The sequence below is a fragment of the Rhyacophila brunnea genome, unplaced genomic scaffold, assembly GCF_057557595.1.
Source record: "Rhyacophila brunnea isolate RB1 unplaced genomic scaffold, BYU_Rbru_1.0 scaffold_2, whole genome shotgun sequence".
Classification (NCBI taxonomy): Eukaryota; Metazoa; Arthropoda; class Insecta; order Trichoptera; family Rhyacophilidae; genus Rhyacophila; species Rhyacophila brunnea.
Window position 1 is genome coordinate 46,220,505 of NW_028232859.1, and position 19,787 is coordinate 46,240,291.

The 19,787-nt window shown below is 33.0% G+C and overlaps 1 protein-coding gene across 1 annotated transcript; it reads left to right on the forward strand.

The window, feature by feature from the left end:
• The first annotated feature begins 605 nt into the window (after window positions 1-605).
• Window positions 606-12,575, forward strand: shop (sulfite oxidase). The gene is made up of 11 exons (XM_085946626.1): window positions 606-841; window positions 1,536-1,744; window positions 4,503-4,638; window positions 5,779-5,960; window positions 7,949-8,099; window positions 8,187-8,379; window positions 8,528-8,653; window positions 9,681-9,873; window positions 10,057-10,257; window positions 11,452-11,624; window positions 12,403-12,575. The coding sequence occupies exons 1-11, from the start codon at window positions 813-815 to the stop codon at window positions 12,526-12,528; spliced, it is 1,719 nt and encodes a 572-aa protein (XP_085802752.1). The 5' UTR covers window positions 606-812; the 3' UTR covers window positions 12,529-12,575.
• The last annotated feature ends 7,212 nt before the right edge of the window (window positions 12,576-19,787 follow it).

Sequence of the window (19,787 nt, forward strand, 5' to 3'; positions counted from 1 at the left end):
ATCACGTATAATGACTTATAACGGAAACATAAGAGTATCAAAATTAAATATTAATATGTATTCATAGTTATTGCATTTATAAAATGCAGTTGTCAGTTGTCATATTTTTGTCATCGTTTAACAATTATAAAATAATTTACCTAAGCTATAGGAAAGAGAATTTTTAAATATGGTATTATTTTCTATAGAAATGATCTTAACTAAGGACAATGTTTCTGCATAGTGTTTTCTGCTAAGGAAATTTTAGTTATGACAAATGTTTCTGCATTCCGCTCTAAAAATACAAGTCACAATAATAATTAATCTCCAAAAAAATCTAGTGATAAAATTGGGTAGGTGTGTAGGTGGTACTTACTACAATATTATCGCAGATGACAGAACGATTATACTCAAAGTTATTAATTGTACGCAAGATCGTTAGTGATACCAATGTTATTATCAATTATTATTACATATTTGAACATTTTTGAAAAAGAGCGCCACTTTTAATTTCTGTGTGGCTGACAACCCTACAGCCACTGCCAACAAACTATAGATTGAATCAGCTGTTTAAACGTCACACATTATTGTTGAGACAAATTATTGGTCAAGTAGGTACCTACGTCACTTCCAAAATGCCAATGGTCACACGGAACTCGTTTTTTACCGAAGATCATTCATTATCTCGTTTTTTGTATTTTTTGCTACATAATTATTAATAAGTACAGATAGGCCAGTACGTAAGCAGCGTATACAGAAGTTTGCGACGCAGATGACCAATGTGTAGTTACATTGAAATCGTTTAATAAAATTGTTCGTAAGCTGTTTGCAAAATGAATTTTATAAAAACAGTTATACCCAGGTAAACGAGTTCCTTGTATTACGTGTAATTAATTATATATTTTGCAATAACTGTACCTACTTGAAAAATAAATTATTTTGACTATCTTTCAATAACCTCACATTGTTGTGTTTACTTTTTGTATTGTGGATTATCCTACTTACAATAAAACACCAAGTTGACTATTATTCTTTATAATCCAATAACTAACGTCACATCTTATTGATTTGAAAATGCATGTCGTTAAAAATATATATTTTATTAACCTAATTACTTTTGTTGAAACTGACATTTCCAGTAGATTACCTAAGTAGGTACTTATGACAGAACAGATTAATATTAAATAGAAATCTAAAAGCCTTCGCCTGACCGCCATAAAACCCAAGTAAAAAAAACAGTTGACTGTTGCCAAAGATTGAAAGGACCACAACTATAATACATATTATTAATTATTGAAAATAGCATTTTCTTAAACACATGTTTAGTTTATCCTATATTTTTCCACACAAGATATTTAGCCTCTTATACCACACCCAGTTGGGTAAGCCAGTTCCCATTAATTTTGTGTTCCCTTTTACTTACATATTTTAATAATCCGGGGATTTATAATATTGATACAAACGTATTATGTCCCTTTATCAGAGATTGGCATAATAAGCTATTAACAATTTTCCAAGGGCCCCAATCTAACAGTGAGAATCTTCTGTCTTTTCAGGGGTAGATCCTATTCGTATATCTTCAAAGGACTGGAGTATCGAAACCAAACATCAGCGATACTCGCTAGATATCTACATCAAACGCAATCGAATAAAAATGTTGAAAGAAATAATTTTGTTCAATTTAAAGAACAAAACCCAAAGAATATTAAATGGGAAACATTGATTGGTGTGACGATTGGTGCTACTGCATTTTTTTTAATTTACAGTAAGTGAGAGAAATCTATAAATGCCTTTATTTACACGCGAACAGCTTTAATAGCCAGTCATACTTCTAGAGAATATAATACTGATGATAATACACCCAAAGTGAAAGCAAAGCATGTTTATCATTGCAATTTTTTTTTCATTCCATTTGGTTAGAAGTCATCACTGGAAGCAGCCATTATGTTTAGATCTGTGATTGTTAGCAATACTTTTAGGCAATTTTTTAGCAATTTAGGCTAACACGTAAATCTTGTTGATTATTCCACCTTATCAAACACACTAAAGTTTTTTTTTTCCGACCATGTCCAATCCTAATAAGAATCATATGGGCCGCTACAGAGTGAAGGTTTGTATTAACAGATTTTGTTTTTACGAAAAATGGATGTCAGCCACTTGCTCAACCTATTAGGTCCATACTCGGAACTCAAACACAAATTGCAAAACAATATGTGTATGTGTCAGACCCAGGATTCGAACCTGAGACCCACGACACTATAGGCTGACGCTTAAGCCGCGAGTGTAACTCGCTGATTGAAAAACGTCTCCATCTTTCGATTTGTAGTCAAATAACTATATGTATTCCTAGGCTAATATTTCATTTTATATATCGTTATGCAGGGCTTTTTTTGTCATGTAACGCGGTGGAACGGCGTTCCGGCACCTTTTTTCACGTTTTTTTTATGCGCTTCGTGGTATATGAAAAGTTGTTTTAAATGATATTTGAATATAATTTTCATTAGTAGGTAAGAAGTTTAACAAGAAGTGAGTTCCGGCACCTTTGTTTTTTAAAAAAAAGCCCTGTCGTTATGTAATATTTATCATGAAAACATGAAAAACTAACGCCCCTGATTGGACTCGAATCACCAACTTTTCGGTTACCAACTAAACGTGCTGCCCACTGCACTACAGAAGCTGTGGCAAAAGCGCCAATTTTACAGAATTTATATTCATAAAAATGAAACAAATCGACCAGCCAACTCAGCATGGCATGGAAATTTCAACAATAACAAACAGAAACCACGGGGTGAAACTTATGTTTTGTTATTTTATGAAAACTACATGTTCATTTCACCATCTATACTTTAATGAAGTTTCACTTATGGCCTGCCCTGCACACACATGCAATTTTTATTTTTGTAAATTTATTAAATGCTCATGATTATTAGTTGAACTGTCCTGAGTATGCACCATTTGAAATGTTTGTTTATGCATTAAAATGGATCATGTCATTCATGTTAATGAGTGGCATTTTACAGTATGTAAGAGATTTCTTTACACACTTCCATGTTGACACAATGAGAAATGAGACATGTCAGTAGGTACTTAACATCCTAGTATTATTCTTTTATCTAGCAAGACAATTGAGTTGTGTGTCACAATACAATGAATGAACAACATAAATTGGTTTAACATCTTGCATATCAATCATTTCTACCTAATATTATAATAATACTGTAATATGTTAAAAAAAATAATTACTAGTCTTAAAACTGCATAATATATATTATGATTCTTATATGAGGATACGTACTTAGTTTTACCTAAGTTTTCTTGACACTTGAACGAGCATAACAAACATCATATTATGTTTATGTAAATTTTAAGTATTTTTAAAATATATAAAATACAGTCGAACTTGGTTATTACGAGGAAGATGGGACTGACTGAATTTTCTCGTTATATCAGAGAATAGGTATTTTTAAATGAGTGGTCACATAACACAAAAAGTCGCAATTCAAACAAAAATACACAATTAGAATTTTTCCCTGAAACAAGCATAGCATTCATAAACTACAAAAGAAGCTGTTTATTGTAATAAACGCTGGTAGGTACCTACTGACTTCAGCTTGGATTTTTTACATAAAATTTCAACCATATGAGTGGATACTTTTTCAATTTTGTCGGCGAAAACACCAATTAGGTAGGTACTTAGACACTTAACTAGTATCATAAACGTAATCCGATCCCAGCGGCATCGGTCTACGATCGGATTTTATTGCTTAGGGTCGAAAATCTTTTTAAACAATCGACACATTAACAGTTTAAAGAAATTTTTGACAATATTTTTACTCGGTATATCCGATAAGTAGCTCATTATAAAAGTGAATAAACGTATGGAGAAAATCATTAACTAAAATGTCAACAAATGTTTCCTCATTACATCCGAGATCCTCGCTATGTCCATGATCGTAATTACCGAGTTCGACTGTATTTGTTTATTTATTCAATTTTTGGAGGTTATTTAATAACCCAACGCAAACAAAACGCCAAGTGTCCATCAAAATATTGAAGAAATAAAAGCATTAATCGTCTGGTTTTAATGCCTACTATATTGTACTACTATTGATTAACTATTTTATTTTTCAATTTACTTTGAAATTCGATAGGTACCTAAACATAAATTATTGCACATGCCGGAACCATTTACAATTCAAATATCATGTCTCACTTTCATCAGACGTGTGACACCTTGCTAAGTGACATGACGTTGATTCCGCAGTAGACATTTTCACGCGCCAAATAATAATTTTGAACACCAAATTACTAAATTTTGAATTGAAAACTTTATTCTTGGAAAATAAATCAATCCAAAGAATATTATTTATTTATCCCTACATTAAAATAGTGCCGAAAACCACAATATGAATCTATATCACACTGTGTACGTTTGCATCGTTGGATCACTTTATAATGCAAATGTAAATTAATCATAACTAAAATCAATTAATAAAATACTTTATCCACACGATCATTTGCAGATAGGAAACAAAAGATCCATGCCGCTTCCAACAAAAACCAAGCTTTGCCTAAGTCACTGAAGAAATCAAACCCCAATGAATTTTTCGATGGGCTGCCAACGTATGGATATGAAGATATCGAGAAACATGCTACAAGGTTCATCATTCTTTTTGTGTTCTACATGAAATTATATAATATATACTGGTTGATTGGGTTATCATGAAGATATTGATAAGAATAAGTTTATGTTACCCCAATACAAGTTTATTAGATTAGTAATCTCAAACCCATGCTAGAAGAATTGAAAATAGTATCTAAAAACTATTATGAATAGCAGAGAACTTTATCAAGAAATGAAAATTTTATAGACATAAATGTCCAATCCTAATAAGATCATATGGGCCTCCACAGAGTGGGGGTTTGTATTAACAGATTTTTGTTTTTACGTGAAATGGATGTCAGCCACTTGCTCAACCAATTAGGTGAATTGGAAAACAATATGTGTACTTGTCAGACCCAGGATTCGAACCTGGAACCCCGACGATTAAGCCGCGCGTCCATCGTGCCTAACCTACAAAAAATTGATATGAATAAAACCAAAATATAAGTAAGGTAGGTAACTTCCCGTTGATCGCAGGGCATACATTTTAGAGACAGTTGTGATAAGCAAAATTTTGCAATGAACAGGGGATTTAAAAAATATATTAAAACACTTTATTAATAAGCTAGATAACAGAAGAAAAGTAATATAAATTTGCAATAAACTGAAAAATAACATTCATTTTGTTCCGTGTTGCAAAAATGAATCTTGTTTACCGTGGTTGAATATGTCTATGACGTATCGGTGCAAACAAGAAAAAACGTTGTTTTTATTTAATAAAACGCAATTTTTTTATAGTACTTATTCCACTTTAATTAATATATTAGGACCGGTCCTAATATATTAATTAAAAGTAGAATAAGTACTATAAAAAAAATTGCGTTTTATTAAATAAAAACAACAATACAATGCAGTTCCACCATGAATTGACAGTTAACAAAATAAAAGAAATTAAGAAAAATCGTACCTGCTTAGTTTTGCTAATTATTATGATTCCTAGCATGTGGCACATGTCAAAACAAGCGTGAGACAAAAAAAAATACTTTTAAAAATCAATCGAAATATAGCGAATTCCCACTTGCCAGGGCCGCAATGAACGCGGGTTGCCTGTACCATGAAAATCTTTTTAGTATTAAATTACAGGATTGATAGAATGAAAATTATCTGTATTTATATTTATAAATTTATTGTTGCAGTGAAACTAGAATATGGGTGACCTATAAATTTGGAGTGTACGATATAACAGAATTTATCGCCACTCATCCGGGAGGACAACAAATTATTGAGGCTGCTGGAGGAGCAATTGATCCTTTTTGGGATCTCTATCAGCAGCACAATACCCTCGAAGTTGAAGAAATGCTTGAAAACCTTCGAATAGGTCAATAATAAATTTATTATTTATTGTCCTACATTTTATAAGACATCTTGTTACCAGTAGATAATTGGATGACATCTTGGATGATTAAATTGAAGGACCCTGTCTTTTCTATCAATTTGTTTTTTTAAGGTGTCAAAAATAGTCTCAAAGCTTCGTCATAATTGTTATTATTAATAATAATGGCACTATAGCCTGAGTTAGACCCTAGTCGGTTCCAACATGACCCAGCCTCTGTCTTAGATCATCAATAGATCTCCGAGCGTTTACAGGTTCTTTTCTACTCCATCCAGCTACCAGTCGTGGTCACCCAGTCTGTCGTCGGCTCTCTTTATAGGTTTATTGACATAAGGCACTTCAAAGATGATGCAAAATTCGTTCTTTCTAAATATATGTTCTGCTTATGCCTTTATCCAAATTTGTCAATATCCGACTCGTCCAGCTCATGAATAAGCCGGCACCGCCATACTCCATTTTCACATTAAACCGATAATCATTTTGAATATCGTACTTATTAATTTCTAACAATCAGTGGAGCACAGAGTTCATTCATATCCCAGCTCCATATGACAGCATTGACCTTGTGAGGGTTATAAAAAAGTGTTTAAAATTTAGGTAATTGTGCCGCAGATGCCCGCATAAGCTTTTATAATTTTTTTTAACGAAAACAGTTTATTCCATGTAGACATTTATAATAAATACCTTTTTGTGTCGGCGCAGATGCTTTTCGATCCAATAATTGTTAATTTAGAATTTGAAATTTTCATACATTTTGATGCATCATTATCACACACTAAGATTATATTAAGTTGGGGTAGGTTAGGTTATATTAGGTTAGGTTTGGTTTGGTATAAAAAGAATGTTATAAAACCTCATGCGGGCATCTATCTGCAGCATATTTACCAAAATTTTATATGTGTAATAGAAACACCTCGCGAGTGGAGAACTACAAGGTTCTAAGTGTTTGTCCTTGGCGAAACAAAAGTAACAATGAGACAGCTAAGAATAGTACTTCATTGTTGGGTTTGTTTTCTCAAGGACGAACACTTAGAACCTTGTAGTATTAGGCTCGCGACCTATTACCATATATATCTTTTTATATTACAATAATTATTCAATCGATTGGTATACACAGTTTATTAACGTTATCACTGCCAGCCAATTTTTACTAGGTGGACACTTGTAGGCCAGGTATTTTTGGAATAAAATAATTCCCTTATAAAATATGAAATAGGAATAGATCGATAAATATTTGTGAAAACTTACCATATCAATATGTTTCTCCAGTTTATCGTTAATATTTTTACACTAAAATTATGAATATTGTTTAGAAAATATACACGAACAGTTAATTCGGAAGTTACGACGTTTACAAGAACCCGTGAGTTAACTTGTCCGTGGCCTGACATGACATACATGCTTTGGCGAGTTAACACATCCGTAGCACTGATCAGGATCATGATAACTTAAAATGCTTTAATATTAATACTTTCGACTGAAGGTACTTGATGGAATTTGAATTTAAATTCTAATGGATTCAAGCTCTGTACTATTCCATTTAAGTCGTTTTTTGCGACCCGGGTTTCGCCTTTCGGCATCTTCAGGCGTCGTGTACACTCACCAAAGGCAAATACACACTGACAACGAACACCCTTAACTCTACCTTATATAGTAAATCGATACAATAAAGTAGGTAAAAACTCCATTACCTACCTATTTAGAAAATCCTTCAGCTATTCATAATTTGTTTATTGTATTTTTTGTTGTAATTTCTGACTAAATAGGTAGGTAATGGAGTTTTTACCTACTTTATTGTATCGATTTACTATTAAGTTAAGGGTGTTCGTTGTCAATGTGTATTTGCCTTTGGTGAGTGTACACGACGCCTGAAGATGCCGAAAGGCGAAACCCGGGTTGCAAAAAACGACTTAAATGGAATAGTGCAGAGCTTGAATCCATTAGAATTTAAAATGCTTTAATTTTGTATTCAGGTAATTATAAAGACGGAAGGCAAGGCGATAAGAATGACAATTTGTGGGATAACCAACCAAAGAGAGATCCTCGATTAATCATGAGGTCTGAAAAACCGTGTAATGCCGAAACACCGAAAGCTTTATTAGGAACATCGTTTATTACTCCAAAGTCAGTGACTTTTTTTTAATCGCATATTTTAAAACATTTTACTTGTATTTGGGGTTATTATATAAATTACATACATATTTGTTTCAGCAATTTGTTTTATGTGAGACACCACTTGCCTGTGCCTGAAATAGATTTAGAAAATTATGAATTAGTTGTATCGCCCGGTGACTCAAAGGGAAAAACTTTAAAGCTTAGTTTGGATGATATTAAAAAGTTCCCAAAGTATACCGTCACTGCTTCACTCATGTGCGCAGGAAACAGGAGATCACAGATGAACAAGGTAGATAATCATGACATCATTACTATTTTTGGTTATGAAGTATGAGCCTTTACAATGTTGATTTTATATAGTATTGAGCCTTACACAAAACTTATACTTTTATAAGCTAATTATTTCTCTAATGAAAAATTATGAATATTTGACACAGCACAAACCGACTAAAGGCTTGGACTGGGGACCGGGAGCCATCGGGAATGCTGTATGGGCCGGAGCACGTCTTAAAGATGTACTAGAAGCAGCGGGAGTCAAACCAGATGAATACAAACAAGTGCAGGTAAACAAAGAGATTATTTTCATTAATCAAAATTGAAATTTCGTAATTATACCCCAATTACACGTGCATGGATTTACTGCTGACAGTACGTATTATCGCCGCCATAACAAAATTGCACGTGTAAACACGTATTATCGTACAAATTGCAAGATTGCATGCATGAATCAAAAAATTTCAAAAGCTTCTGAATTTTCACGCGACAATTGGACTGAGCAATATGTCGATAAAAAAATGAACTACACCGCGCACAGACTCATTTTGAGGTTAAACAATTTTCACAATCTGTCAAATAGTACCATAAAATGATAACATCGTGTCTTGCTTACTCTTGAAGAATGAGATTGGTGAGACGGTCAGCACTTTTACATGTAAGCAGTTATCGCGATAGTTTAAAATACACATTATAGGTGCAAGTAAATCCATACACGTGTACAGGCGCTATTATTTCGTTAATCAAAATTTCAACAAAATTTCTAATTCAATTAATATAATCCTGGACATAAAAATTTCAATATTTATAAATAAATGAAGATAAGACGTATTGACTGACAACTATAACTTGAGGGGTGACCATGGCGCTAGTATCGCGATGTAAGTATTTCCAGTGTATTGCGAGTTATTAGTTCTTTAAACCAGTGATTCTGAGTCCACAGAAACTTTCAGACTGTCAGCAAATAATTCTCCTCCATTTTCAAATACATATTTTGCCAAAAATAATCCCTGCATTGAAACTGTCAATCGATGTGCAATCATCAATAAGTGAGAATAAGGAAAATTAATCGAGTTATCGGTAAAAATACGAAAAAGAGAAACTGAATGGATATAAAGAAAAAAATATGTTAGTAGGTATTTAAATCTTCGAAAGGCACAGTGTGTATATGGACCGCCCATGATGTATCAGCGCATGACTTTGCCCTTATGGGTGAGAACAATGCTTTCAACACCGTATGGTCATCGGACAGTAAAACGGTTTCTCCGTGTTTCAATTGATTAATGTTAAAATATCAAAAATTCTTTTTTATAACAGTTTACAGGGATGGATTTAGATGCCACTGGGAAACCATATGGCTCGTCTATTCCTCTATCCAATGCATTGGACGAGCGCAAAGATGTGATACTAGCATATGAGATGAATGGCAATCCCATACCTCGAGACCATGGCTTTCCAGTCAGAGCTTTTATTCCCGGTACGGTCGGAGCTAGATGTGTCAAATGGCTAAGTAAGAAACATTTCCGCAATAATAACTATGGTTTATTTTTAAATAATATAGCATTCTCAAGCACCCACCTTCATAGTATCTTATTTTGTGAGTATGCATTTATCTTCTATTGATATTTTAAATAAAGAAGAGACTCAAAAATTAAATACAATGGTAGTTAAAATGGAAATATTGATTTTGTAGATGGAATCACGATAAGTCAAGATGAGAGTCCTTCGCACTGGCAGCAATTAGATTACAAAGGCTTTCGCCCAGATGTTGATCCGACCGCGGCTGATTACGCTAAATCAACTTCAATACAACACCTTCCAGTTAACTCTGCAATCTTGTATCCAGAAGAAGGTAGTGAAGTGAAAACGGAAAATGGATTTATCGAAGTGAAAGGTACTACATACATACTATATCCTCACATGCACTAATGAGGCGTCAATCCAAAAAGAGTCAAAATCTAACAAAAAATATGTAAATAATATTCTATAATTATTATGTATGTAATTTCACACACTATCTAATGATCTACCTACAACTTCCAAAAACCCAAAAAAGTATACAACAAAAAGTGTTTAAAAACTTAATAACATAATACATAAACCGATAAATTAAAATTGAATGATACAAATTAATGCATAATATAATATTATGTCCAATTTAATTTTTCTTATAATAATTATTGCAATTAAGTGTTGATCGGCTAATAAAGAAGGGCAATTTGTTTTAATTTGAACATGCAGTTTGATGGAGAAAGAAATTAGCCATTTACGCTTTAAATACAAAAACCTCATTCAAAATGGACACTTTACTATATTAAATTATCATTGCCATATATTTCTATGCAATACCAGTATTTGAAACCTTTAATTTATAACAATAGACTGACAAATGGAAAACTCTCACTAAAAAATTACCTATTGACACTATTAGTACAAGTATTTAGGGCTGAGATGGTCAACCATGATTGGTGACACCAATCGCCGCAAGTGATGAATTGACCTAGAAAGTTTGAGTTAGTAAACTTGTCCTGTGGTATGTACTGGTTATAACTTAATAATTTCTGCATATCGGAATTATTCCGCTTGATGACTCAACGTAAGACTGACATTCAATATCCCTCTCCACCCCATTTACACTTTTTTCCAATTTGGCCCAAACGACTTGTACGTTTGTTGTCTAATAACAAATTATTTTAAGTGTGTATCTGCAATGAAGTGTATGTATGTTATGTCTTCCACAATTTCGCCTGCTTTAAAAAATAAGTGTTGTTCTCTTTATATTTTTTCATTGAAAATAGGTGCCCATCTCTGATCGTGGTTAAAATTTCAACGAAATGAATTTCACCTATTAAGATTCTAATATTGAAAATTGACAATTTCAAAAGACATTCAATGTCTCAGAAAATCTGAAAGAAACAGCTTCCAAGGAAGTCAAAACTCGACCAATCCCGTATCGCGATCAAAGAATTGTTAGCAAACATAATATTATATTATGTTTTGATTTCATCGGCAAAGATTTAGGAATAATTTTATGTTATTTATAAATGTATAATAACACAATTAATATTTATTCCGGTATTTTCATTAGGTTATGCATGGGCTGGGGGAGGACAAAAAATCTTGAGAGTGGACATTACAATAGATCAAGGAAAAACTTGGCTAGACGGCGCTATTGTGGAGCAAGATAAAATGCCAGCCGGGAGACATTGGGCTTGGACATTGTGGACAGCTAAAGTGCCAGTAAAAAAGGGACAAAAAAATGTAAATACTTTACACATAGCGGCATATAACTATAATTGAATACAAGACACACTGTTATAATAAAATATTGTCATGATTGACGATAAGCTTTAACTTAGCAACAATATCTACATCTACATCTGGTCGTGGATTCCACAATTTTCACAATGTATTTTAAAGAACTTTTTGATTGACACTATATATCGCACAAACATTCAATGTAACTGGCAGTGGATTAAAAGGGGTGCGCAATATTCATACTTTCCTTCGCTAGTTGGCAATTTTCCAAAACGTACTCTTGAAACTAGGTCACTTCTGCTTTTAAAGCATTTTTCCCTACTCTCACATGGTATAGTTTCCAATCCCGATATTCTAGAAAATGTGAATTTTTATGCACCGGTCAATGACATGCCTGGCATGACCTATTTTGGGTGAAAGCTGTTTCCTCATGTCAGGCTCACCAGGCACTAATAGCGAGGGCTGTGCGGCTGCCAATGCACTCCCTAGAGATATAGACATTTTTAGCGATGAATTATGTATTCTGTTATAAAATTCCATTTTATTGTTCAATTTGTATTTTATTTTGAATTATTGTTTTTTTTTATTTTTTTATCTCTACCTCGTTTTTTCTCTAGTTGATTTACTTGTATTTTTTATTCTAAATGTTGTATTGTGAACGTCTTGAATTAATAATTTGGTATGTGCTCAAAGTGTCTTTTTTTTAAATAGGTAAATAATAATCTCCATTTTTAAACACCTGCTACACTTTCATCATAGCTGTTTTCTTATTTTTTTTCAGATGGAAATATGGGTGAAAGCAATTGATTCTAACTACAATAACCAACCAGATAATGTGGAAAATATTTGGAACATAAGAGGAGTTTTAAATAATTCATATGATAAAATAAAAATTAATATTAAGTGAATAAATTTGTAACATAATGATTTTTTTAATAAAGAAAGAGAAAATGATGTACTTATTTCATTTCCATGGTCGAGCAGTAACATGTTGGCCTATAATGACGTGTCGCAAGATTCAAATTTCAGGTCTGTGTAGTCCAATATAAGGAATAAAATGCTTATAGCTTTTCATAGAAAGCAGAAATATTGTGTGGATCCTGCTTCTTGCAAAATATAATATAGGTAGGTATACCTAGATATTAGTGGCGTGTGCAGTGGCTTTTAATTGTAGGGATGCTTTCGAAAATAAAAAGAAAAACATATTATTTCCGTACATTCCCCGTAAGGTATAATTACCTACTTACATTAAAATATATGACATTCGACTATGTAGTGAAAATGTTTAAATGGAGCATTGGTTTACAATTTATTTTCTTTTGATAGGGATGTGTCAATTATTTAAGTGCAATTATTCTGAATTTAAAAAATGCTACCTAGGTACCATAAATAACAGACCTATATATCGACCCTTAATCGGCAGAACAACGTAAGCGACACTTTTTGGTAAATTGCGTTTTAAATGGAGAACTGTTCAATATCACCTAGCGCATAAGTGACAAAAATATTAGAGCCCGATCTCAATCGCGTGACATTTTTTTAGGGTCTGTGCCTTTTAGCGTTTTAACTTGTATCGCATTATAAAGTAGAGCAAAACAACGTAACCGACGTTATTTGATAGTGTAAGCTACGGTACGGTTTATTCGGTGGTCCGTCTGGTAGTGAGTTGTGCGAAAACCGATTTGGGAGCAAAGCTCGCGCCGTCCAGTAAAACTGGCTGAGACAAAATAAACCTGGTAATAGAGTTTATTAAACAATAATTACCCGCCGTTACATCTCACTACTGTCGGAATAATCTACGAAGAATAGTATCTTCCTATAGATTTTTGAAATGTTAAAAATGTATAAGTATAAAATTTATACTGAAAATTTGGATTCTTTGAATGAATCCACTAATGTCGTGATTCGGAATGTTTTCAGAAACGTATTTAATAGACAGTAAGTTCAACTTGGGTTTTCATCTACCAAAAAAGATAATAGTGTTCTTTTTGCGAGAAAGTAACAAATATGTCTGGTGACGAGAGACTTCGGCTAATTGAAACGGATACTTACAAATGTCCCCTTACCGTAAAGGATAAATGCAAAGAGATGTTCTTTAATGATCTGGCCAAAAGTAAAAATCACAATGACATTTTGTGCGCAAGTTTTGACCTCGAGAAGGTGCTAAACACTCCCTAATCGAAATACGCATACTATAATGAAAGTATCTACGAAAGTGGAACAAATAATGGATACTGCTTTTTATGGGGTGAAACTGATGGTAAACGTGGCAGTAATGAGATCTCAGCAATCATGCACAAATCTTTGGACAGGACTGACAAAGCGGGAAAAAATCAAGGAATTATTATACTGTGATTGGTCAGAATAAGAACCGGGCAACACTGGGTATGCTATCTTATTTTATGAAAAATTCAACTTTCATTGAATTGATAGAAATACATTTTCTATTACCAGTGGGTCTATTCTGTATTTATCGACCGCTAAAGTGATAAAGTGATAAATATTATCAAACTTAGGGTAGGTTTGTATTATAGAATTAGCACTTATTGTAACAATTACAATACGTTGATTATAATTGTTGCAATAAGTACTAACACTTTTATATAAACCTACCCTAAGTTTGATAATATCTATCACTTTAGCGGTCGATAAGACAAGTATAGAATATACCCACTGGTCGTACTACGATGCCGGTCGATTCCATTCATGCGACAATTGAGTCATTTATATACTAGTTTGGGCACTATCAAAATGACCCACCATCATTTCCAACGCTAGGTCATCATGTCATATGCAGAATTCCGTGACTGGAAATCTTTCGCTGCTACTTGCATTCCTTCAAAGTTCAAAATTAAATTTGGTGAATTATGAAAGGCATAATTTAAAAAACTTACCAAATATTGTACCTACTCTGGTGACAGTAGGACTAAACTGTTAGACCTAGAAAATGTCATCAGATCCTGATCAAGTGCTGTGATGCTTTAAGCGCAGCCACCCTTGCTGTATAGTGCTAAATCACCAATATTGGAAATCCAGTATAACGAGTAACAGTATAAAAGTCTCTGTGTTAAATGTAATATCCCTCAGAGATGACGGATGAGTTTATGAAACTGCCACATGGATTATCAGTGGAAGATACTTTACCGGAATCCGATCAGGAAGATGTGAATGAGGATAATACAGCGATTACTGCTTAAAAAATGTGGGACAATAATTTTTTCGTAAAACTGAATAGTTGATTACAATTTTATTTTATCATAATTAGTAGGTCCCCATATTTAATTATGTACGAGTAGATACGTACCTATTTCATTTTGAAAAATAACAATACCTGATAATATTAATAATATAAGCGAAACCATAAAAATACCAATCATTTATTTTTATTTTACCTATATGTGATTAAGTATCTACAAGCAAAAATATTAATTTAAAAAGTCTAAGTATTTTTAATTTATTTAACAACGTCCCCTTTCGTAAAATAAATGGGTGCTTATGCTATTTATTTTAATACTTAATTAGTAATGCCCTGTGATGATAATTAGCATGAAATTTATAAATAAAAACGACTACGCCAAATAGCGTAAGCGACATGCCTGGAAAAAATATCGTGTCATAAACATAAGCAAAACAGCGTTACCGCCACTATCTCGAAAACTAAAAGCACTAATGCAATTGTTTTATAATTTCCGTATAGGCAGTAACCAATTATTATTAACCACATTAACAGAATTCATTTTTGGAACTAATTACGGAAATAATTTTAAAAAAACCTTCTCCTGTAAAATTTATGAATTGTCGCTTACGTTGTTCTGCCGATTAAGGGTCGATATATAGATTCATAAGTTCCATACAAGAAGATGCCCCCTATAATTAGCACCATCTATTGGCATGACTAGAAGTTTTGAGTATGACAGAAGCATAGATCCAAACCCAAAAAAGTATTTATAATTATAAAAATGAATGAAAGTCGATATTTCAATTCAGATAGGTACACTTTATTGCAATGACAATAATATTGACAAATTATGAATAACAACATAAGTTTATGAGGACATAATTATTATGTAATAATAATGTAGTAAATAATAGTAACGCACTCCTCCATGGAAATTATTTGTCAGCACTTCCTGTCAGATTGATGACTTCTTAATTATTTCATATTGTGTTTCATTATAAATTTTCATCGCTTGCTGTTATTCTCGCAGTCAAACTCCCAACGATCGAGAACATATTGATGTAGATTCTGAAACAATAATTTTAAAATGTACTTAATGTCATACAAAATATAAATATATATGTAAATGACAATGGTCGCCATTTACACTTTTGTAAGAATGCGCAAATATAATATAAACATTTTATATAGGTAGGTACGTAATTTACTCAAACATAATCCTCTTTATATACCTACCTATTTTTTATGTTTAGGTACTATCGTTATTTCGATGCCACGACTGCAAAGAAATTTCAAGGGGCATACAAGTGTATATACCTATAAACATAATCAGTGACGTCCCTAGACAAAATGCCGCCCCTAGGCAGCGTCAAAATGCCGCCCCATTTTTTTATCATCCTTTCATTACTCCAATATCTAAGAAATGTGTTGTATGAAGCATGGCCCCCTCATCCTGAAGCGGGCCCCATGTTAGGATCTTTGGCGCCCCCCTACCTATCGCTAAGGATAAAATCAGTGTGACGCTCTACAGTAATGTTTTCCAAATGGTGTACGCATTAAAATTGATGTGTATATTTAGTGTTTTTTTGTATATTTTAATACATACACTTGAATTATGGAGTTTTTGAGTATCGCTACACAATTATAAATTGTATTGTGTAACCACATAATTTTAAATAATATTACTATTGAAGCAAAATAGCGCCGCAGGCGAATTTTTTTCTATTAGAGGAAATTTGTGATATCTGTTTATCTCACTTATCGAGCCCGGGCCCCAGGCTAGAGCCCTGTCAGCCCCCCTTGTGGGGGCCATGGTATGGATACATTATTAATAAAATATACACCTACCACTAAGCTGAAACATACAAAATTAAATTTAGATATCAATAAATAAATAAGCGAATAAATATAATATTAGTTAGACACTTACCCAAATCACCAGAGTCTGAGATGCCATTTGGTTGATATGTCCGACACATTATTTGGTTTGTATCATTTAGTAATACCTACGCAGATGTATTATTTTCACACCATTTTTTCTATGCTATTATTGTACCCTACAACATGTAAACAAAATAATTTTCCTCATAATTTTTTTAATATAAACCTAAATTTAATCATAAATACACTATTAATTAATAGTCTCAACATTCAACCTTTGATGATTGAAATAAACTACAAATCCACACTATTATCAGCAAAAAATATGTTTACAAAAAAAACGACTTAAAAGAAGGTATTGCACAGTATTGTATTCACAGCACGATACATATGATATAATCTAGGTAGGTACCTACTGGTGTACATTTTTATTACAATTAGCTGGTACTTAACGTAAATACCTATTATATGCACGAATATTAATTGATTATGTCAAATGTCAATAAGGATTAATAATCATTATGAATAGGTATCTATTTGCAATAGGTACATCTGGCAACTTTTAAATCTTGCGAGTGACTGGCAAAAATATTTGGATAAATTAAAAAATACGGTATGTACCTACCTATAAATCTCTACCATAAATTCTCCTTGTTTCGTTACCAACGTTGATATAATATATAATATTATTTTCTTTTAATAACTATGGCGCGACATAATTGGCTTTTGCGCAGTATACCTACCACTGTTATGAAAGGAACTCTTTTATCTGAGTAAATGACATTACATTATTATGACTGATTTATTATTCGTTTGTGGTGTTTTACATTTATAAAAATATTCATAATGTGTCTAGGCGCCAAGTTTATTAGCATTTGTATACGAAACCGAGCAGTCAAAAATAAAATAAAAAAATTACTAGCGGAGCGTGGTGACATCATACTAAAATCGCTGCGAGTACCTACTGGGTAATAATAAAAAAAAGCATCCGGAACAAAACATCTCCACCGCTCTGGTTATAATATAACTAAGTTTATTAAGTGGTCACGTTCGCTGTATGGAACTTTCACCCCCCTGCTAGGTACCTAGTTTTATAGGTATTCATCAGTGGCGTGCTGTCCATACATGCTGTGGATGGTCGGCCAGTTGGTATGTGGTGATCTTTTTAAAAAACTATGTAATATTATTATAACAAAAATTAGTTAGTGACATTGATAATCGAACAAATAATATGGATATACTGAATTTCAAACGATGTTATGACCAGCAGTGGCTCCTCTAATACCATCCAAGTGCTATGCACTGCCTGCATTTTTGAAGACATCACTCAACTTTTCATTTGTTGAGGTCACTAGTGTGGTGTTCGATGTGTAGGTTGAGGATGATGATAATGACGAAGTCTACGATGTAGCAGGGTGATATTTATTTTATTAGCAACGTATCGGTACAATAGTATATTATACATGATAGTTACTAGCTAAGTACTCTGATTCGAGTGACATTGAGATAAATTGTTCTTCGTTATTTATACAATAAAAGTAACACATTAACATAAAATTCTGGTACATAATCATATTAGACTAATTATAGAGTCAGCGTTTTAAATTGAGTAGCGAAATGAAATATTATTTGTTATTACAGTTGTACGAAAATATAATACTATAAAAATGATTATTCAGCTAATACACTGTAATGGTATAATGTGCTGTGATATGATGTAATAATACACCGTCTCTAATTTCGCCAATCGACTTGCTGGTCTAGCTGAATTGTTTACTGGAAATGGATTCGCTGGGAATATATTACTGCAAAGTAATTTGATATTTTTTATAAACAATAGATATTCGATCGCTTATTATTCTGCAGCTACACATTGTTATTAATATGACGTGTATCACTCACTTCGCGAAGTAGAACATGTAGCAGTATTATGAACAATAAATTGTTCATGAGCGTAAAGCGATTGCGTTCCAAATGGATTTTCAGTTTGCACAGGATTACAATGAGGCCATTGTATACTTCTTAAACGGTAGACCATTTTTTTACACACTTTATGATCGGCGCACGAAATTAGGACTCTAGAAACAAAAACGCCAGTTTCTGTTTTATAACAATGTTGGCGAGTTAATTTTTAACAATTTAAGATTTAATGAATCGCCAAACTTTTACGAAAATACAAACTGCCGCATTTATTTCTAAACCACTCAAATACATTCAATATAATAAATAAACACAACATCCGGTTATTTATTTGGCTGACGCATTGTTCGCTCAGAGCGTGAAGCCATAAACCGTGACATTTATTTTTATTTATTGATATTAATCATTCAACTGTTTAAACACTTTTTTAAGAAATATAATAAATAAACAAAGACATATTTAATTTACCTTCTGAGAAGTTCGAAGTTTCAGTCATTATACACTAAGATATTATCTTAGCTTATTGACACGGCAGCCTTCGGTGATTAAGGTAATCATGAAGAGACGCTTTACGACCTTTACGTGGCTAGGACAAGTGTTCCTGATGCCGCCAAAGAGTGTGACACTTCATACCCTTATGGCACAGCCTCAAGGGTTCCGTTACCATGGCCGGCCCTCCCTCACCCTGCAGCGGTGCTACAAAAGCGACCTACGTGCTGCAGGTCTGACATGGCGGGAGGCGCAAGAGCTGGCGTTGGACCGAGGGAAGTGACGCGAACTTGTGCTTGCCTTATGCTCCAATGCTGGGTATAGAATATAAACCATTGCGCACTACCAAAAAATGCTATTCTGAAGACCACCAGTCGCCACTGGTTATGACACACTATTTTATTGATATTTTCTGGATATACACAGCTTCTATGAACCGCTCGCCACTGATATAATAGAGTGAATGCTACAGTAATGGGACATTTAAGGAAATGACTTTTTTAAAAAGTGTATAAGTCAAAGAATATTAGCTTCTAGGGAACATATCTGATATGTAAAGATGCCGAATTGAATGAATTTTAAGAAAATGCATGTTAAAATAATATAACCAAAAGCATTTATTAGAAATTTTTATTCTTCGAAAAAAAATGAGAAAACATAGTAATGGGACATCTTTGACATAGTAATGGGACGCCAGT

Excerpts from the sequence above, each read along its gene's own strand:
- shop (XM_085946626.1), top strand. The coding sequence starts at position 813 with ATGAATTTTATAAAAACAGTTATACCCAG. Across the intron at positions 842-1,535 it reads ATAAAAACAGTTATACCCAG|GGGTAGATCCTATTCGTATA; the intron begins GTAAACGAGTTC and ends CTGTCTTTTCAG. Across the intron at positions 5,961-7,948 it reads GCTTGAAAACCTTCGAATAG|GTAATTATAAAGACGGAAGG; the intron begins GTCAATAATAAA and ends TTTTGTATTCAG.